Here is a 23,283-nt window from a genome sequence, read left to right as displayed (position 1 = left end):
ACAGAGAGAAAGACTTACAGGTGGAGACAGACAGAAGAGACATAGACAGAGAGAGACACAGAACAGAGATGGAGAGAACATAGAGAACACACATGCACATAGCTATACTCATTCCTTGATCCCTTCCACTCACATGCTAGATTCCACACATCAAGATAGTGTGTACTTATTCTTTTTGGATTGTTTTTCTATGTAATTGGCTTCACAGAGACATGGGCTGGTAGGCATCACAATCATTATGGTGCTTCATGCAGTCACTTTAATATTTTCAGGCCGATCTGCAATGACCAGCATCATAAAGCAGCAAAGAAACACACAGTTGATGTAAGAATGAATTTTACACTTGAAGCAACAGGCAGCTTTACATTTGGAGATGACATTCAGAGCTATGTAATAATATTTCTTACCATGCAGATTTATTGAATGCTATGTCTTGGAAACACATTTAACTTCAAAGGCAAAATGATTCCCAATGCCAGATGGACAAAAGAAAATAGACATCTCTAACTAGCAAAAACCTTCCATTCACTCCCCAGAAGGTGAAGCAGGAAATACAACTTTGGGCTTTTCAATCAGTTTCCCTAAGTGGCTTTTTAAAAAATATAAAAAAACAGGGAAAATTATGAGGAAATGAAGTGGACAAAAGAGATACCATCCAGTCCTACTTTATGGATTAAAACAAATGAGAAACTGAAGGCTTACTATCATTTGTGTAGATTACAGTGCTGTCTACATCATTTAAAGATGTTTTGATTTTCTGCATCTCCTGGGTAACAGGTTCTCCTCTTCCATCCTACCCCTCAGAATTCTTGGTTTCTTCTAAAGCAGTTTAAGTGCCACACTCTATATAAAGTGTTTCCTCAACTTCCCTTACCCTTATTTATTAGCATGCTCCACCAATTGAAATCAAATTGCTATTACTTTTTGATATGCTCTGGATTCACTGTTGTCCCTCTTCTACTCACCTCCAACATCCCCCAGTAAAGTGTAAATTCCTTGAAGGCAAGGACTATTTTACTTTGGTAGGTATATAAGGACATGACATAGGAACATAAACTTACCCATTTCAATATATTATTTTAGGAATCTCTCTGTCTTTATCTGCCTTGTCTCTGTCTCTCTTCTTGTCATTGTTGTCAAAGGTCAAAATTGCTGCTTTCCAGCACTTTGCTCCTGGTTCCTACTGGTTTGCTTAGGAAATTCCCACTTGGAAAAGCACCTAAGATAGATTTCTATTGCCTGATAAGCCCACAATGATGACCCTGAACTTTAAAGGAGGACATCTACTTCTATGTTCCTGACTACTTCTTCAAATCAGTCAAACATATTCAATTACCCAAACCATCCAGATTTTAAATGTTTTAGTGGAGATGATAATTTTATTTCCAAAATGGGTATCCCCCCAAATTCCTTCCATTTAATTTTTAAAACATTTGGGATTTTGGTAGAAAGTATATGTTTTTGACTATTGAGAAAATGCCTTCTTTTTTGTCTTTGCTAAATAAAGATTTTGTGGGGAAGCATAGTAAGCTATTATTTTAAGAGATCACGTATTTTAAGTTAGATATGGAAAAACCATCAAACTCTTTGACCTCAAAATTGGCATGAAAATTAATCTTTATTGAGGCATTAATATATTTGTCATAATTTTAAAGCCTTGTTAAGAACCAATCAAGATATTAAAATATGAAAAATTGGGTCTGGATTGATGAATAGAATATTTTACTATCTTGTCAGGAATATACTGGATGTGAATATTTAACATGTGGGTGTGCACCATGACATAGACCATCAATCAAAATGTACCCATCCTTTTTTTCTCATATACTCTAAAAATATCAATGGATAATACATGCTTCATTAAGGAAAAAAAGTACTTTAGGCATTAGGATTAACTTAGTACAGTCTTTTGATATTATATTCCTCCAAATAATCTTTTTCTTCCCTCTGAGCAATCATTCATAGAGAAGGAAATGGGCTGTGAAACCAAAGATAGTACAACATTAAGAATTTACATCAGACAATATAAAAATCACACAGATTATCATCTGTGTTCCATCAATAGCTCAAAATCCTAAGTACAACTGAGTTAACTCCATTTGAATATTTTGACAGCATTCTATCATTGAAATCCTCTTAAATGTTTCTCTTTGAGAACAAAAGAGAGCAAGATTAAAATAAGGTAAAATTCAAAGGGAACATAAATATCAAGGTGATGTGTGAGAAATGGTGATAATTTGATCCATTTGATTTTTAAAGACACAATAACAGATCTTGAAATGCCCAAGGTATCCATGTGCAATGTGGCCAGAGGAACACGATCTTCTTGGCCCTTCTTGTCTTTCCATCAAAATTTGTCAACTTCAGGTTGCTCTACTCTCAGTTGTAAGATTCAGGAAAATAGAATTTCCTTTAATATCAATCATGCCTTATTCTTGTTTGAAGACTGGGGAATATTTCGATGACATTATAAAAAAAAAAAACTTCTTCATCAAGGTTTTGAGAGTTTCAAGTTGGGCTTCCAAAATACCCTAATGACATGGAAATACTCACAAAGGTAGACAACTAAGAAATCCGGGCTCTTTCTAGCTAAGCTAAAATAAGCCAAGTTAAGCATTCAGCCAGTTCATTTTCTTCCAATCCCCACATCCAGACAATTGATTAATGATGACACCAAAATGCAGTGAGTAAGACAGACAGTATCTTAAAATAGTGGGAAGATTTTCCCCCCAGTTTCTTCAGCTTTACTTGTCTTCATTAACGAAGAAACAAGTGAAGCTACATTCAATCTGAGCAACGTTGTCTGTGAAGTCAACTTGCAGTTATTTTCTTTCTGCTTAGAAACAAACTATTATGTTCAATCAAGCATTTAAAATTGAGCAACTTCAGGCTCTTTGAAAATTGATTAAATACACATATTCAAACGGATTTCTTTCTCATTCAGCCATCTTGCATAGCTCTGGACAATTACCAAATAAAAATTCCCTCCTACATTACTTGTGGACCCTGTTCCTAAATGTGGATGTGGAAACAGGGACTATCACGGAAAGTTATGGGTTTGTTCACATATTGATGAATCACATATGTGGCATTTGAGATTATAAGAGAGAAAACTGCAAGGGCTGAAGGATGTGAAGGGCTGACTCCTGGATGTCTCTGTCTCCACATTGGTTACTGAATATTACCGAGTTACAGTATTGGAAGGTACCTCAACATTTGGTTCATCCACCTTAGACCTCGAAAACAATTCCAACTAACACAATACCAACAAAAGCCCAATTAACCTTTGTCTGAAGTCCTCCAATGAAGGAACCCATTCTCTTCTGACACAGCCCATTTCATTTTTGGAAAACTCTAATTGCTACAGAGTTTGTCCTGACATAAAATCAACATTTTTCTCTTTCCTACTTTCATTCATTCTTTCTAGTTTCAATTTCTGGGGCTAAATTTTAATGAATCACATACTTCTCCAAGATGACAGCATTTACCCACATGACTGCCATTGTGACCACCCTGATTCTTCTTTATAGCAAGCTTAACACACCAAGTGCCTCCAACCAGTCCTCACAAAGTACAAAATCAAGGTCCTTAATCTCCTACATACATTAGATATATCTTGTATATACACAGTTGTTTGCATATTATCTCCTGCATTATAATGTGAACTGTTGGAGGGCAGGGACTGTGTTTTTGAATTTCTTTGTAAAACCAGAGTTTACTTAGCACAAAGAAAGTGATGAGTGACTGAACATGCTGGCTTCTCTACTCTAGATACTCTAGATGCTCTCCAACTTAGCTATATGCTTAAATTATTGCACCCAGCATTGAATATGCATCCAGCACTATTTCAGAGATAGTCTGACCAAGGAAGCACTATTTAGTCCTTATTCTGGGAACCTACGCCTCTCAATACTACCCAAGATAATCTTAAGTCTCTTTGGAGACTGGATGGCATTTTGCAATACTGACTCAATGGCTAGTGGTCCACTAAAAGCTCTGAAGCATTTTCCAAATCACTGCTGTCTAATTATGTCCCCTCATCTTATACTTGTGAAATAAAATATTAGTTGTTTGAGGGTAAAATCTATTTTTTTTTCTTTTTTAAGTCTCAAAGACAATATAGTGCCTAGCACATTTGGGGTTCATGAATGTGGGGAGACTCTCTGTGATTTGTAATCATAGGATCACAGACTCAGAGCTAGTAGGACCAGCAGAAGTCACCAAATCTCATTGTCTAATTTTACAGATGAGCAAACTGAGACAAAATAGTTTAGTGACTTGCCCAGGCTCGCATAACCTAGCATTTGAGGTAGGATTTGAATCTTGTTCTTCTTGACTATGCCCTGTATACTAAGCCATGCTGCCATGTCAGAGAGGTTGTTATTTGTCAAAGATCACATGCAACTGATAACCATCAATAGCAGAAGTTGAATCTACATCTTCTTAAACTACAATACCAATTCAATATCCACTGGGCCATGATGCTTATTACTTTGTACAAGATAGGTGCTTAAAATGTTTGTTGAATTGAATTGTAGTGAATATTTGAACTCAATGGTTCAAACCAACATATCCATGCAATTATCTATACAATAACATTAATGTCCAGGATCCCTGAATCCCAGTAACCCTTCAGAGCTTGATTGGATTTGTTCTTCTCAAGGATCAAAGAGATTTGAATATCTGTGAGAAACAATTCTCCCAGTGGTCCCAGAGCATCATTGAAAAGGAAAAATCTTATCATTCAACTGAAATTAATTCAACTATCATTTATTAGTCTTCCATTGTGCTATTATTCCAGACCAATTTAGCAAATGTTTATAAAGTTCTTACTCTACTCAAGACACTATATTAGTCACAGAAAAGGCAAAGATAAAAAAGAAAAAAAAAAACAAATAGTTGCTCTCCAGGAACTTAGATTGCACTAGATGGACATGACCTTCTCACAAAAACATAAATGTAAAGTGATTACCAAAGAAGTCAAGTAATTTCAATAGGAGGAGAACACTAAAATTGCAGAGGTCAAGAAAGGTGTAGGAGTTTGGGGATGAAGGAAGCTATGGATTGTCCAAGGTCAAGATGAAGACAGAGTAGAAGCCAAGTATGGGGGATCAGTTCTATCAAAGGCACAGAGATGGGAAATGAAATTTCATTTTTGTGTTTTACCCTTCTAATGGACCATTTGAGTAGAACACAGAATGTAGGAAGGCGAACAATAGGAAATAAGACTAAAAAGGTAGAGGGAAGCCCAATTGAGGGCTTTTAATTTCAGGCTGAAAATTTTGTATTTTACCATAGAGTGAGGAACCATTCAAGACTTTTGAATGGGGGTGTGAATTTTGGACATAGAATATCAATTTGGCTGCTTTGTGGAGCATATGGTTAAGTTTGGAGAACTGGTATTAGGGAGACCAACTAGTAAGCTATCGTAAGAGTCCAGATGAGAGATGACAAGAGCCTCTATCTAAGAGCAAAAGATTTACTAGTAGAGGAGAGTGAGGTTTTTGTCACAAACTCTATTCCCTAGGCATCTTCATCAAAGATTCTAATGCATATGGATCAAAGGAAGGAAATAAAGCATTTATTAAACACCTACTGTGTGCCAAGTACTATGCACTTTACAAGTAGCATCCCATTTGATCCTTACAACAGCCCTGGGAAAGAGGTGCTATTGTAATTTTCACTTTACAGTTGAGGAAACTGAGACAGACAGAAGTTAAGTGACTTTTTCAGGGTAACAGAGCTTATGTATCTTAGGCCAGATTTGAACACAGGTCTTCCAGATTCCAAGCCCAGTGCTTTCTCCACTGTACCACCTAACAACACTTCTATTCCCTATGCCCCATGTATCTTTCTCGATGACTGTAGGCTAAGTCAGTGGGAGCTTTTTGCATGCCAAAAAAGACAAGGGTGACTGATAGCTGAAAAAAGAAAGAAAAGCTGAAGAATAATTTTGTACATACTTTAATGAGTTTGAGATGCAATATTTGTTTCGAATGTTATAGGATAAGAGTAGAAATCAGTGGTTAGCACTCATCTATCTGAGTAAATGAATGCCACGGAAGCAAAGATTAATTTCCAATCTGTCCCAAAGAGAAACAAACACAATACTGACATTGGGCCATCAGTCACAAAATGCTGATGGTACCAGAAGTCGCTGCACAGGGGAGGAGGGCGGGCAGAGCAATTTCTGGATGATTCACTGCATTGTATTTTGGGCTTCGTCAGTCCTCTAATTCAGGGCTCTGGAAATGTGCCCTAAGAATAATTAAGGATTACTGTGGGCAGCTAAGCAGCCATATTTACCAACACACAAGGAGAATTGTAAGCCCGGTTATGATTGGCAGAAACCTATGAGGAAGAAAAACAAATAAAAAAGGACGCATTTCAGAGCCTTCAGAATGAAAAGGGCAAGTTCCTGGCATCATTATTTATATTAGCAGAGGCACAGAGCTGGTGAGCAGTTTCTGCCTTCACTGAGTCTGCACTTAGACACAGGCCAGAGGGTGGGGAGGGTAACTGCTCACTCCAAGTCCCATCAGAACGTTCATGCCTTTATAGCTATGCTCAAACAGGCAGGTTGGCCATGGGCCCCAGTGGAGACGGGTCTGGTTTCCGAGTCAAGAAGCTGTTTCTGTTCAATTGTGTCCACCTCTGCATGACCCCATTTGGGGTTTTCTTGGCAAAGCTCCTGGAGTGGTTTACCATTTCCTTCTCCAACTCATTTTAGAGATGAGGAACTGAGGTAAACAGGATTAAGTGACTTGCCCAGGACCACACAGCTAGAAACTGTCTGAGGCCAAATTTGAATTCATGTCTTCCTGAATCTAGGCCTAGCTCCTTATTCACTGTGTCTGGTTGTCCCTAGATTCATGAAGTCCTAGTTTCAATCCAGATTCTAAAACATACTGGGTGTGCAACTCTGGGCAAGTCACTGAACCTCTCACTTTTTAAGGCCACTCTCCATGGCTAAGTTGTAGATCTGACTTGCAGTTGGAGAGGGAGTTTCTCCACTGAAAGTGCCTCATGCCAATTCAATAGCAGGTTGGTCCAAAAAATAAACTGACAAAGAAAATGAATGATTGAGATCCTGAGAGATGGGGAGAGCAAGGGGCATTCTTTACTTTGGTAACAATTTAAGCACGATTTAAGTGCACTATTTGGTAACTATTTAAGCATTATTTGTCAACATTTCAAAAACTTGCATTTTATAGATTTCAGACTTCTTTAGCTGCCTGGAAAAGTGGGGGCTGAGAAAAGTATTCAGATGTGAAATCTTGAATTCCTGACAGTTACAAGGGAAGCTTTACTGTAAACTGGGTGGCCTTTGGTTTGAGTGTTCATCAAACACAAGTTTTCATCCGATAGTCAAGTCAACAATAAGTCAAAAGCATTTGTGGAGTGATTACTGTATGCAAGACAAAGAAAGGCAAAAAGTTGTCCATTTTATTTCAAAGAAGATGTTCAGCAATGACAATAATAGTTCAATCAATTGGTCAATAAGCAGTTAATTGCTTACTGTTTTCTCTAGTGTCTGTGATAAGTACTAGGGGTACAAATAAAAATAAGCAAGACAGTTACTATCCTTGAGGACCTTTACTTTCTCATTTTTTCTTTTTAAAAAATATTTATTTTGTTTTACATTTATAAAATAAAACAAGCATTTCCATAATATAGTGAATAAAATGATGATTGTACGTGAAACTGCAAATCTATTATGTATGATGTGCTATTCCTTTTAAACATATAATAAAGTTATCATGTAAATTTCTTCTTTTTTTTTCCCCACCCAAGAGATGACTATCATTAGACACAAATATGTACAGATATGTGATTACACATATTTATGTCAAAATATTCTCATATATCTGTGTGTATGCATATGTGTATATGTGTATATAGACAGGAACCAGGAATACATATATATATACATATATATACACAATAATTCTAGAAAAATGTAAATATCTAGGTACCTATAAGCTACATACTGAGTGTATGTCAAATAATCTTGAAGAATGCTCTAACATCTGAGAAGACTAGGAAAGGTATTTTGTAGAAGGTGGGACATGAGATGAATCTTGAAGGGAGCCAAGGAAATTAAGCATCAAGGTGAGAAGAGAAAGGATTTCAGACATGCAGGACAGCCCTTGCAAAAGCAGGGAGATGGGAGAGAATGTTCTCTTCAGGGCCATTAGAGGCCAGTGTAGATGTACCATAAAGCATGTGGAAGGAAGTAAAGTCTAATACTGGAAAAGCAGGAATGGGTCAGTAAATGAAATACTTTAAATACCAAATGTAGATCTTTATATTTGATCATGGAATTAATAGGTAGCATTGAAATTTATGGATGTGTGTGTGTGTGTGTGTGTGACATGATCAGACTTGAATTTTAGGAAAATCACTTTGGAATGTTATGGGAGGATGAATTAGAGTTGGGAGAGATTGAGATTTGGAAATCAATTTGAGGTCCATTACAATAGTCCAGGTGAAAGTTGATGAGGACCTGAACAAGGTTGGTGGTTGTGTGAGTAGAAGAGATGGGGATGTATAGGAAAATGTTGTGAAAGTAGAAATGATAAAACTTGGAAACAAGATATGATATGTATCATGAGTGAAAATGAGAAGTCAAGGGGCAGCTAGGTGGCACAGTGAGTAGAGCACTGGCCCTGAAGTCAGGAGAACCTGAGCTCAAATCCAGACTCAGACACTTAACACAAAAACTAGCCATGTGACCTTGGGCAAGTCACTTAACCCCAACTGCCCTCCAAAAAAAAAGAAAATGAGAAGTCAAATGTGACATTGAGTTTGTCAGCTTGAGTGCTTGGAAGGATGATGGGTCCCTTGGAAGTAATAGGGAAGTTTGGAAGGGGGAAGGGTTTTATGGGGGAAGGTAATGAGTAATGTTTTGTATGTGTTGAACTTAAATTACCTATGGTATCACCATTTCCAGGTTTCCCAAAAGTATTGGTGGCATGGAACTCTAGCTCATGAAAGAGTATGGCTGAAAAATATAGATCTAAGAATCATTTGCATAGAGATGATAACTGAACCAGTGAAACCTCATGAGATCATCAGATGAAATAATATAGAAATAAAAGAGTGGAAAGACTAGTGGGGACATATCTAATCAGTGCACTTAATTATGGGTGAAGAAACAGCAAAGGAGACTGAGAAAGAGTGGACTAAGTGAGAGGAGTGCCATGAAAACCTAAAGAGAAAGAGTATCCATCAAGAGGTGATGTAATAATAACTAATAATAACAATTAATAACTACCTGATTGCCCCACTGATTGACAGTGCCAAATACTGCCGAAAGGTCAAGGAGGACTAGAATTAAGAAAAAAGTCATTGGATTTGGAAATTAAGAGATCGCCAATAACTTTGGAGAGAGCAGGTTCTATTGAATGACAATTTAAAAAGCAAGATTGAAGAAGAGTTAGAAAAGAATCAGAGGCAAGGACATAGAGGGCAACTAGTTCATAGGGCTTTCTCAGGGAGGTCAACTGAAAAGAGGAGGAAAGAGATAATATGAAAGCTAGTGGAGATGGTAGGATCCAGGGAGAGATGGAGGAGTCCTTAGGAAGCAAGAGAGGGGCCAGTATGTATGGAGAGACTGATGAAGGAGAGGGAGTGGCAAGCAGCCACTGGGGTGGGAATAATCTCCAGTAATCTTCAGTATCCCCACATAAAATCAGTTTCCAAATCTTGACAATCCTACCTTTGTAACATCATTTTCTACACTCACACAGCTTCTAACATGATCAGGGATAGGACATGGTAGCAAAGTATTAAAGAGTAGAGGACAGTAGCAAGTGGAATTAATTCACCAAAGGGCTGAGATACAGAAAGGAGGAGATTATAGTCTAGTGAGTGCACAATAACAACTGTGGTTATTGGCTCTAAGTGTGACAAGGAGAAATGTGGTTATGGGTTGTTAAGATATATTAAATAATAGAAATATACAAGTTTTTCATTAGGTAAAGGAATTTTGGAGTTCATTAATAGAAAATGGAACATTTGTGGGTAATTCCAAGATTAAAGATAGGACCATTTGTATAGCTGGGGTGGAGAAATATGTCATGGGAAGTGAGTAGATTGGAGAACTGGGAGATTAGCATTGTTGAGGAAGCTTTCATAGGTATGTTGGAGATCTCTAGTCTGAGGGGAGGAGGTAAGGTTTAGAAAGGAACTATGAGCCAACCATTGAACTAATTGAGGAAGGATGGAGAATGTTGCCAATATTGACAGGTCCCAGGATCTGCATTGGGTGATAAATTTAGATAACATGAATCTTAAAGGAGGGGATGTTATTGACAAATGATGATAGAAGAGAAGTCTGTTAGTGGCAATGAGGAGCAAGGTATATTCCAAATGCTTCACCAAGACCAGTAAGTAGGGAAATAAGAAAAAGTATAGCCATTACTGGAAAGGGTGGGGGAGGGGAGATGGTGTTATCAGGAGGGAACCAAGTATCACTGGTTATAAGAAAATGAAAGGAATTAAAAAGGAGGAGATTTAAGGTGAAAGTAAATATGTCAATTATTAATCAGTGATTCCAGAAAGCACAATAGAAGGGTCAAAGAGTCTGCAATGGCACATTGAGAAGCAGGGTTAAGATGAACAGGTCTGAATGAGCAGGGAGTTAGGCATAGGAAGAGAGGTTTGGATATTAAAAGCCAGGAATTCAGTATCACCAGGATGGGGAGAGGACAATGGGATAGGATGCTAACAATTGGTAAAGGAGTATAGGCAGGATATCAGTCTTTTTTAAAAATTTAATTTAATTTAATTTGGAAGGGGGAAGGAAGGGCAATTGGGGTTAAATGATTTGTCCAAGGTCACACAGCTAGTAAGTGTTAAGTGTCTGAGACAAAATTTGAACTCAGATCCTGATTCTAGGACCAGTGCTCTATTCACTGAGCTACCCTGGATATCAGTCTTTGAAGAGAAGTCAGTGGAGAGAGGTGAAAGCTTACACTGTTCTGGGTCCTCCCCTGAGTACAAGGCAGGTGGTAATGCTGTGTTCTAAGAGGCCACAGGTGAAGTAGCCAGGGGCAAGAGGAAGTTTGGAAACCAGGAAGGTGGCTTCAGTGCCAGGCCAGGGCTTGGGTAGTACTCTAGAGATACCATGTTATTAGTAAGGAAAGTCCTTTGATCAAGGAAGATAAACACCTCTTCTCTAATTTACAATCCTAGAGGAATGTTGGTACTCACCATTTTCCCTGGGACCTTTCAAGGTTGAATGACTTACTCAGGGTCTCACACGACTAGTAAATTTCAGAGGCAGGATTTGTACCCAGGTCTTCCTGGCGGTAAGTACAGGCTAATTTGAATATTAGTTAAGCAAAAACACAACTAGTGAGATAAATCTGACTTCAAAACCAAATGTGCCAAGACTGGCAGCTTTGCATTTCTTGTACCAAAGCTTCCATCCATTCATGTGGCTAATCGAACAATGAATGCTTATGTCATATCTATGCATATGTACATGCATACGCTTACACATCCTTATTTGAAAATGTGAATTTGTATAATAGCTTTTTGAAAGGCCTGTCACCACTCCCTGTCTCCACTCCGTCGTTCCTCTCAGCAGGAGCTGACATTTTGCTGATACTTCATCAGACTGGACTACCTGCTGGGAACCAGATTGGTAAGGGGAATGTGTCTCACTGCTGGAGTGAATGGGAGATGTATTATTTAAATACAATTTATCTTACAGCAACTTTGAAAATCAGATTTCCCATTCGTGCCGGGATGGAGATGAATTTTCCTCCATCTCACTTCCTGTATGCCGTTGAGGCTAGGGCAGCAGGACCTGATTAGACTCTTAATTGTTGTTCTGCAAGTTTGTGACATGCATTCTTTCTTTGCCCTGACTTAGATAAGGGCCGTGCTTTTATAGAAGAGAGTGACAAGAAAGAGCCAAGCTTCAGGAATCAGGGAAGAGATGAGAATCAGGCCAGAGGCGGCTAGGCAGGATTCCACTGCACATTGCCAACAGTTTTCCTTCAAGGTGAATATTTCAGAAAGAAGCAGATGGTCCAAATAGATTGGGCTCATTACCTCAGTCACACACATACGTTTAGAGTCTGTCTATAGATACAAATGATTTACCCATTAAAAAAAAAATAATGACTTGGACTAGAGTGATGACCCCCTTCAAACAATTTGTTATTTCAGTGAAAATCAACATAGTTGAGTATTTGATTGGCCTTTCCAATTAAATAAAAATGTTCAAGCTGGTTATATGTTTATAACCAAACTTAGCAAAAGACAAAGGACATAAAAAAGTCTTCCTTTTGATTAGTTATTATTTAATGTCCCAAGACAAACAATATAACATAGTGGATATATTGCTGGATTTGGTTCATTGAGATCTGGGTTCAAATCCTGACTTATAATTCTACTTGAATGCCCTTGCTTCTCTGCTGGTTTACTCAAATATCTATAATGTTTGGCTTCTAGGGTTTTTTTTTAATCAGATGAGGTCATGTATCTAAAGGCCATTTTAAAATCAAAAGCTCTCACATAAAATGCTGTTTCTCATCATCATATCATCAATATCACTATTAGATTCAGGTAATCATATGGGGATGAAAATAAACTTCTATAAATAGGACTTGGCCCATACAGTCTCTGTAAGAAGTCCAGATTGTCCAACTAATATGTCTTCAAGAATACATTCAAAGTAGGCGATACAACAAAGTACTTGTGTGTCTGCTGGAACGACCAGCCACATGGACCTGCTGATGACAGACATATGTCTGAATCGTAACACCTGTTAGTGTACAATGCTTTTCTTACTGATGATATATAATATTTGTGCAATGCATTGGGATGTTACAATATATACTGTTCTAACATTCCAAAACTCATCACTTCTGAACATAGAAGTTAGAAATAGGCATCTTAGTGGTCATCCTTTAGAAAGTAACTCTTTGAAGGTGGGAGATATTTTATTTAAAATTCATCTATCTATCTGTCTGTCTATCTATCTATCTATCTATCTATCTATTCATCATCTATCTATCTATCCATCATCTATCTATCTATCTATCTATCTATCTATCTATCTATCTATCTATCTATCTATCTATCTATCTATCTATCTATCTATCCTACTAATCTGTCTACTTACTTTATCATTGATCTATTAATTTATTTTGTTTGCATTCATCTGTACATGAAAGAGATCCTTCTACAATTTTCTCTCTCTACATATTTATCTCTCTAATCTGCCATCTATCTGCAACTATCCATTTATATCTATCCATCCTTCCACTTATTTGCCAATCTACCTATCTCTCTCTATATCCATACATCAATCCTCCTATTTATTTATGTATCTATATGTATGCATGCATGGACATATGTTTCTATCCATGTAGAAGGGGTCCATTATTTCACCAGCATAGAGAGTATGGAATTTTCTCTCATATTTCTTTCCTTCCTTCTTTCCTTCCTTCCTTCCTTCCTTCCTTCCTTCCTTCCTTCCTTCCTTCCATCCTTCCCCATTTCCTTCCATCCTTTCCTTCTTTCCTTCCATCCTTCTTTTGTTCTTTTTTGCCCATGGTCAAATAGTCTGTATGTGTCAGAAGTACAATTTCTACACAGGTCTTTCGGCCCAGTGACTGACTCTCAATACACTTCACCATGGCTGCCTTTTCAGTTTCCTGTGGCCACAGAAAACTAAACCAAAGGCAACAGGTGTACATCAAAATATAGAATTGGTATTTGCTTATTGTTCTTAGTGTTATTTTTAATGGTATTTCCAAAGACACACTGGCCAACAGAAAGCATTATTATTTAGGGATGTCTCATTTTAACCTTTGTCCCCCTCTCCAAAGAACCACTGGTAGCCCATGGATTTCCCTGTCTGGGAGGGATCCTCCCCATTTTTCCCCTTCCCCAAATCTTTCTATTTCTATCTTTGGAACACTAGTGTTTATGTAAAAGCCGATATCTTCAGGAGCAGCTTTTCATCTGTTCTCTATGCTAAAACATATTATCCCTTATAACCCATCAGTTTTTTTACAGTTCATTATGCAGCATAACTAGGTTTTTAAATTATGTAAGCACCATAACAGGATGTTTAGAAAAATGCTATGTGCTATCATCAAATAGAGGCCTCTTTTAAAATGCCGCGCGCATTCTTGGTGAGTTATGCGTGATGTATTTTAAATGAGTCTGATAGTTTAGACTCATTCATTTTTCTAAGTATCACATTATAGTGATTACAGAACTTGTGCGTGTGTGTGTGTGTGTATAAATGCAGATATAAACACGTAACTTGAATTTTTGAAAGATACATTCTGTACACTAGAGTTAGATTTGGGGACCCTAAAATCTCTTTCTGTCCTGTCATGATGGAAATATATTTGTAAAGGGGAAAATTTTGCTATTAATAAGTTAGGACCCTATTGCCTATTACCATGTCTTTCTTAGGACAGTTGGGAGTCTCGGAAATCTAAGTTTGCATCCCACATCACAAACAAGCTCCATGGCTCTGGGCAATATTAACCTTTAGACAAGTTACTTAACTTCTCTTAGCCTCAGTTTCCTTATCTGTAAAATGGGAATCTTAATAGCATCTACCACTTAGGGTTGTTTCAAGGGTCAACTGAGATAATTTTTGCAAAGCATTTGGCAAAACTGAAAGCATTTTATAATTATGAACAATTATTACAAAATATGCTTTAAGTCCTGAGAATGGGAGAGGATACACAAAAATCATAGGACTTCTATTATCCTTAATAGTGCCATCAACAAAATGTTTGCATCACACATTTAGAACACAGTTAAGACATGCTCACTGAAAAGTGCAGCCTATTTAGTATTTTCTCCCATAGAGCTAAGGGTCCAACCCTTGCAAATGTATCTTTACTGTTGAAAGCTAACTCAAATACCTTTGACACATGGATATTTGTACCTTTAAATTTCTTTAAAAGATGAGTCTGAAAAAGCAAGCAAAGTTGAAAAATATCAGGGCTGGCTAATTATAGGTCTGGACAACTTTTACTCTGTTCTAAGTGCTTGTCAACAGGGCCAGAATGACAGATACAAACTCAAGCCATTCAGTTACCTACAGAAAAAAAAAAACCACATATGATTGAGCATGTATTAACTAACCTATCAATCTAGGTTCAGGTCTATCCTTGGGGCAAACATCGTACCCTTTCAGATATGATCAGATGACTAGTAAAGTACCCCTATATATATATATATATATATATATATGTGTGTGTGTGTGTGTGTGTGTGTGTGTGTGTGTGTGTGTGTGTGTATACATATATATGTGTGTATATATATATATATATATACATATACATGCAGGGTTTTTTTTTAATGATACCTGGCCACAGAAAACTCAACTCACAGTTTAATTTATGGTCAATGGCCAATGCTTTGTCACCTCCATTAGTCATGCTTTCTCGTCAGTAGGTTCCTTAAGGAGGGGGATTACAGGACATCTCCCAAGTGACATTCAGCATGTTTCCCATCAAGCCCATTCCTCTTCCAATTTTACGCATTTTAGCTGAGAGAAGCACCATCTCATTAGTCTTCTAGGCTTATGCTTTTGGAGTCTTTACATCTTCCCTCATCTTCCAACCCCGCATAAAATCATTTTCCAAGTCTTGTCCATCCCACCTTCATAATATCTTTGTCTACACTCACACAGCCTCTAGCTTACTTCAGGCCAATATTACCTCCTCTTTGGACTACTGAAATAGCCTTCTAATTGGTTCTCCCATATGTACCTCTATTTTCTAATCTATCTTTACAGCTGTCAAATTCTAAGAATATCCTAAAATACAAAGTTAATCAGGTCACCTCTCTATTCAAAAATCATCTATCGCTCCATTACCAATAGGATACAATCCAGTTTGACATGCTACCTCCCCTCATAATCTGACTCCCACACCCCTTTCCTATGTATTCCACATTCTTACTTTCATGTCTTGCTTATTTCAAGTCAAACTGACTTGCTAATTGTAGTACATTCATGGCATCATATAAAAGACTTGCAAATTCCTTGGGCTTCATTTTCTTCATCAGAAAAAATGGAGGAGAAAGAGTTAAAAATTAACATTAATATATCTTCTGCTGTATACGTGGCAATGTTCTTTTTTTTTCTTTTCTCATTTTGTATTTAAATTTAAAATGAATAAAAACAAAAAAAAATAAAATGGGCATTATATTATCTACCTCATGGGGAAGAGGAACAAACTAAGTAATTTCTATAAGAAATTCAGCAAGCCATAAACAGGATACTCTCAGAAAAACCTGGAAAGACTTACATGAGCAGATGCAAAGTAAATGTACTGTGTACAAAGTAAAAGCAATATAGTAAGAAGATCAGCTGTGACTGATTTGGCTAATCTCAGGAATATAATGATCCAAGACAACTCTGAAGGACTTGTGATGAACAATGCTCTCCATCTCCAGACAAAGAACTGATAGTGTCTGAATACAGATTGAAGCAGATTTTTTTTACTTTATTTTTCTTGACCTTTTTTTTCTTGTCTATGTTTTCTTTCACAACATGACTATTATGGATATGTTTTGCATGACTACACATGTATAACCTATATCAAATTGCTTGCCTTCTGAATGAGGGAGGGAGGAAAGAAGGGAATTTGGAACTCAAAGTTAGAAAAACAAATGTTAAAAATTGTTTTTACATGAGGAAAAATATGGTACTAAATAAAGCATTATAAAAGAAATTTTGCAAGCCCTAAAACACTAAAGGCAGCTTCTCCTTTTCTTCTTTCTTTTACTCGTCTTCCCCTTTCTCCTTCTCCATTTTATCAATCCCTTCGACTTTATCTTTCATATGAATAATCAGCATCTTGATTTCCCACCTCCATACATTTACACATTGGGTTATCCATGTTCAAAATGCATTCTCTCTCTGAGAAAGCTTTCTCTGCTGCTTCATCTAATCTGCATATTTTTCCAAAGCCTATCTCAGGTTCCATTGCCTGCTCAAGAGTTTTTCTGACATCTTCTCTCCTTCACAATCACCAGCATGATTTCTCTTGAAGTTTTATTTGATATGATTTTTAATATCCTTCATATCTTCTTAATTGGATAGATGCTGCATAGATATATATTTCCCTGAAGAATGTAAATTCCTTGAGGGTAGGATCTCTGTCATTTTTGTCCCTAGTAACCAGACATTTAATGAATATGTGTTGAATTGAATGGAATTACCTACATTCTGCAGCTCCCTTCTACAGCACCTGACTCCTAACACGATGCTCTGGCCCCTGGAGATACATGGTAAATATTTATTCATGTGATTAAAGTCTCATAGCTCCAGAGCTTGGAAGGATCTGAGTCCAATCTAGTCCTTGTGGTTATTCAGTCATTCAGATGTGTTTGACTCCTCATGACCTTGTGGACTGTAGCATGCCAGTACTGTCCATGAGGTTTTCTTGGCAATGATACTGGAGTGGTTTGCTATTTCAGTCTCCAGCGGATCAAAGCAAACAGAATTTAAGTGACTTGCCCAGAGTCACACAGCTAGTAAGTGTCTGGGGCCAGATTTGAACTCAGATCTTAATAACTCCAGGGCCAGCACTCTGTCCACTACATCACCTAGCTACCTTCTCTACCCCACTCCCTCTTTATAGATGAGAAAACTGAGGCCAAGTTAAGGAAAGAATTCAAGGCCAGAGGCAGTATGCGGACCCAAAACTTTTAAATCTAGATACAATGCCCTGAATACTATGCTGTGATTTTACTTTTATTTGAATATCACCACTAATTGGGATGGGATGGGACCAGGCCAGTGAATTCTTTGAGATGACTAGTTCATAATAAGCAAACTTCCTCTACCAGTACAGTTCAACACCTTCTCCATAACTTACAATCTTGGAACATGACCTTGAATACTGTTGAAGTTAAGTGACTTATCCAGGAAGTCTGGATGAGTAAGAGGAAGAAGGACCCCAAACTAGGTCTTTCTGATTGTTAAACAGGACCATCTACTCACTAATCAGGGGCAGGGTGCGCTGATCTGTCTCTTTTACATGTCCAAAGGCTCCCAATGCTCCCACCTTTAGAGTTGAACTGAAGCCTCTTCAGCAATAAGATGGTGTCCAGTTAGGCATTCTGGGGTTTATCAGGCTGTCCATAAGAAAAGCAGATGGAGGTATTATATGTCCACTCTGTTAGGAAACTTCTTTGTTTAGCTTATTACTTTTTATTAGTTTAACATTTTTTTAAAAGAAGAACTATAAATCCAGGCTAGAAAGTTCTTTCAAGTGTCTCCCACTATAACCTAATTAGTATGATCTATCATAGCAGCAGCTCATAAAACAACTGAAAAGTTGTTTTTTAATCAATTATAAGACTGATGTCTTTTTTGACTTTCTTTGGTGGGCCCGTCCATTTTGATTAGTTAGACAAAGAACAGGATTTTCCAGTGTGCCCTCGAAGGCAGTCACAAAGCCCCATCTCTTTGTTGCACTGACCTCCATTTTCAAAGTGTCTACAGGAGAGTTGGTACTCAGCTCCCCAGAGTCTTTGGGAGCAGTCTTGAGAAATAAAAAGGAAAGGTAAAAGAAATGCAAATTTGTGTTATAATCTCAAGACAAGCACAGATTTCTGCTATGACTTGAGGGAATTGGAAGATACATATACACACATATATACATATATACACATATAGTAACAAGTACAATAATATATGGTAATAGGTATATATGTTTATATAACACCATAAATGCATGTGTATCTCAGCATGTTGAAATCTGAGGAGGGAAGAAAAAATATTCTTGTAGTCTCTAAGGATTTCTAGCTTTTTCCTTCCAAATTCCCTGTAGAAATCAACATGCTACTATATCTTGTCACTTTGGAAAAAACAGATACAGAAACTGATATTTTTGCTGAAAATACCTTTTAAAAAAGTGGTTTCTTAAGACTACCAGTGAAAACAACTTTTATAGTTATCTCAGGAAGGAGTTGAATAGAATGAGAGCTTCAAATGCCACCTAATTTGGGCTGCAAACTCAGGAAATACCATTTTGGAAGTAGTCCCAGTGGGGTGGTGCTTTGGACTGTTTTCCTGGTCCTCGTTTCCTTTTTGAGAGTTCAGGGGTCCTCAGACCCCAGTGATTGCCACCACAAAATGATTTCTACTATAGGATCATTGCATACAGGTGCCTTGGGCAGAGAAATGATAGGCTGCTATACTGGATGGTTCTTTCTATCATAAATTAACAGGAGGTAGAAGAGATGAAATGCAGAGACCACCTAGTTCAGGTTCAAGAAAACTGAGACCAATGAATTGGAAGTTTTCTGTTGTCATTGTTGCCATTTTTAAAACCAAAATCTTCACCTGAATTAGAATCCCAATGCAAGCAATTCCTGGGCAGAGAAAGATGGTAATAAGGAGACTCAAGCCAACAAAATCCTTTGGTGATGGGCCTTAGCACTACATGGTTCTGAATAAATACAATGAACCTATGTCCAGCCCTGTCCATTCAGCATCTCTGCAAAATTTAACTGGTTTTTCGTAAAAGGGCCCCCAAATTCTGCACATGAAATGCACAAAACTCCCTAGCTGAGCAGCATGGGGCCCACCTTCAGCCAAGGGAAGTCCAGCTTTGCCATGCTTATGTTGACATTGGACTGTCCCTGTATCACAAGGTGCCCGGCCGCAGTCACAGCTTTGATTACAGTCAGCCCAAAATATCCCAGGCTACATGCTGTAGAAAACAAGGCCAGGCCATTGATTGTTTTTTTGTCATCTAATAGATTGGTGGAAGAAACAGGATATTCTGCTGTTCAAAGTAATTTGTAACAGCACTTTCCAACCTGAGTGGTGCTGATGGAAAGCTCTGCTTCATTAGTGTCCCTGAAACAATTTGAGATCTTTAATTAACAATACATGAGAGGGAGAGACACTGGCTCCCACCTTCAGAATTTGAGAGGGATCTCTGAGGCTTGGAACAATAAAGGTTATTTTGTTTCTTTAAAAAATACATATAACCCTCAAGAAAACAACAAGTCCTGGCTTTCATCAGGTAAAAACTCCTCAATAGCCCTTTCCCCTTGATTTCAACTGCCAATCATGGCTAACTCATTCACCAGTGCCAGTCTTATTCATAATTTCATTTTGTGCTTAGACAAAAATATCAGAATTGGGCAAAGTTATCTGATTGAAAAATAATATGTTTTCCAGAGATTACGGTGACCTCTCTACTTGGCTGATTTACATAGACCTTCAACTTCTTTTCCATCACAGTGGGAATAGTAGAGGTAGCTCCCAGTCTTGTTTATTCAGCAGCTATTTTAAGGAAATGTTATCAGAATAAATTATATTTACCTAGGGGTATGGTTTCCACCTTCCATCCCTTTTCTTCCAAAGTATGATTTCACCACTGGGAAAAAAACTGTCTCTGATGCCTGGGAACCAATTCCTAGCATTAGAAGGTTAAGTCAATGGGCCTCACAGAAAATGCAGAATCTAAGTGTTAAAACTTTATTTTTTCTTACTTCTCTTCCATGACCTTGTCTTCCCTGTCTCTTTGGAAAAAAAATAGACAAGTTTCAGCTATCAAGTAACATGTACGTAAATGTGTGTGTGTCTGTGTGTATCTGTGTGTATGTGGAATGTATATAGAAGCATATTGGGGAGGCATTGCCTGGAGTCATTGAGAAATGAAGTGACTTGCCCAGAGACATACAACCAGTATGTGTTAGAGATAGAGCGACTTTTTGTACCATTTACACTCAAATGCCATATGGTTAGCTGATAATCAATTGTAGAGCATTCCAAAGAACATTAGATACATAATCTCATTTGAGCCTTATATGATGATGTGGAGTAGAAGTTATTATTAATCCCATTTTTAGAGAAAAGGAGACTGAGGCTCAAAGGGATTAAGTGATTTTTTCCCAGGTTACACAGTCGATAGGCCTGAGGTGGTATTTGAACCAGTTTCTTCCAGGGTTCTGTCAATTCTCATTCACTTCAATGGCGCCTGTCTCCATGGAGATCGGACATTGCTGTTGACTTTATCCAGTTGTATGGTCACAGGGCAATTTGGAGCAGGGATGTGGCAATTTTCAGCCAGGACCAGAAAAAAAAATAGCCTTTCTGTGAAATCCAACTAAATGCTAAATTATTTTAAGAGAGACATGAGTAATATAAAGGTATTCAAGGCAGCTTTCAGAAATGAGCCCACAGAATAGAAATAGGTCTAACGGTAGAAAGACTCTTCCTATTCCCCATTTGTCTCCTAAAAGACAACTGCATTTTCCTGGGTTTGAAAAATTTGGCCCAATCAATAATAATCACTAATAATAATAATAATAATAATAGCAGCAGCAGTTAACATTCATATCATATTTACTATGTGTGAAGCACTGTGTGAAACAATTTATAATTATTATCTCATTTGATTCTCACAATAACACTGGGAGAAAGGATGCTATTATTATTCCCATTGTACAGATGAGAAAACTGAGGCAAACATAGGTTAAGTGACTTGTACAGGGTCACACAGTTAGTATTTGAATGCACATTTGAACTCAGGTCTTCTGGACTCTAGGCACAGCATTCCATGTAAGGAGGGAGCTACCTAACTGCTACATAAAAGGTAATGAGCTAACCCATTTTGGCACAGTGGAAAGCATGCAAGATTTAGAGTTGGGGAACCTGATTTTGAATCGTGAACCTACTATTTGTTACCTGTGTCACCCTGGGTAAGTTATGGAACCTGCCTGGGGCTCAATTTCCTATTTTGTAAAACGAGAGCATTGGGCTCCACAGCCTATGAGGTACCTTCCAGCTCTAAACCCAAGATCCCTTGGTTTTATAAATCACCCTTTAAAGCCCTTTATTTCACAACATCATAGAAATATCTGGGTTCAAGTCTTGCCTCTGACAAATAAAGTCTGTGTGACTCTAGGCAGGTCATTTAACCTCATACTGTCCCAGATATATTCTAAGATTGTATTAATCTTCTTGGAAAAGGGAGTTGCCCCATGCCAATGAAGCCACATATTAAGTAACTATCTATATCTTTAATAAGCTAGAGACATAATTAAACCAAGCTTCTAATGCAGACCACAGCATGCCCTCCATGTACGTATCCCTCACCCAGGAAAAGGAGATGGAAGAAGCATTAGAGATGATTGGGTCAAATCTCCTCTTCTTATGGATGAGCAAAGTTAAGTAAGAGACTTGGCCAGTTAACAAGGTCAAGATGAACTCTTAGACTCAGATCCTCTGACTTTCCAAGACCCAGTGCTAAAATCAAATTCTGTTGTCCCCACCACTTCACATGCCTTCAGATCACTTTGACTAGTTGTCTGTCCAATATTCTCTATGCATTTTGATCACAAATATTTATGTAACAGGTGCATGCTTCAAAAAGAACAATCATCCTGACCAATTTGTAACCCTCATTCTTCTTCTCTGGTTAGAAGTCTGTGACTCAGATCTTCTGGAATGGATGTTCTTTCCATTAGACAAATGGTTTTTTAGAGCCTGGATGGTAATCAGCTCAAGGTTCTCTTAACTGCTTAGTATACAATGGAGTGATCATTTCACCTAAATCTTCTTAGTGTGAGATACCCTGAAATTTGATCTTTCTTGCATTGCTAAAGCTTACCTAGCACTACCTAGCACCAGAGACTGTGAAGATGAGGGTAATTAGTTCATTGGTCCATGTCCCATTTCCTTACATGTACATGGGGGATTTGTGATGTGGACTCACCTCCTGGGGATACAAGTAGATTAACTAATAAATGACCATGGAGTATTTGACAAAATGGAAAGCAATGTTAATAATGAGAAGAAAGGAAGTGGTCATTGGATTATACCTTCCTGGCATCTGTTGCCTTGGTAACCAGATTTGCAGGTGCAAGAACCATTTTTGGCATTGCATTCCAGGGTATTCTCCTCCATACACCGACATTCGGAAGAGCAGCCAGCTCCATAGGCTCCCTTGGGACAAGCTGCAAGCAGATTGAAGCAAATTGGTCACCTGCAAACTCAGTTTTCCCTAGTTTAAATTGTTAGCACACAGGCCTGACGCTCTGCAGTGCCTGATTATAGGGGGAAAACAAGGGGATCATCCTATCTGCCAAAAACAATAGGGAAAAAATGTCTTTTCAAATCAGGCAATTCATTTTCTTTTTGGCAACCCGATGTGAACAGTGAAGCCTGAACTACTTAAAAAGCTTTAGTGTGACTGGGATTGCAATTCCACCTCAGCGTGCTCACCGGGTGCCTATCATTAGAATGCTTTAAGGGCATAGTGG

General features: G+C 37.9%; 1 protein-coding gene across 1 annotated transcript in view; it reads right to left on the bottom strand.

Moving 5' to 3' along the window:
* LOC138157760 (EGF-like and EMI domain-containing protein 1) overlaps positions 1-23,283 on the bottom strand; it is a 697,376-nt gene that overhangs the window by 110,664 nt on the left and 563,429 nt on the right. Inside the window, exon 15 of the mRNA XM_069083541.1 lies at positions 22,843-22,977. Coding sequence (XP_068939642.1) covers positions 22,843-22,977 — 135 coding nt within the window. The remainder of the gene's footprint in view (positions 1-22,842; positions 22,978-23,283) is intronic.

The sequence above is a fragment of the Petaurus breviceps genome, unplaced genomic scaffold, assembly GCF_028583685.1.
Source record: "Petaurus breviceps papuanus isolate PSGF00001 unplaced genomic scaffold, PetGlider_PUasm1.0 173, whole genome shotgun sequence".
Classification (NCBI taxonomy): domain Eukaryota; kingdom Metazoa; phylum Chordata; class Mammalia; order Diprotodontia; family Petauridae; genus Petaurus; species Petaurus breviceps.
Note: the sequence above shows the minus strand (reverse complement) of the source record. Positions and strands in the feature narration are given on the sequence as shown.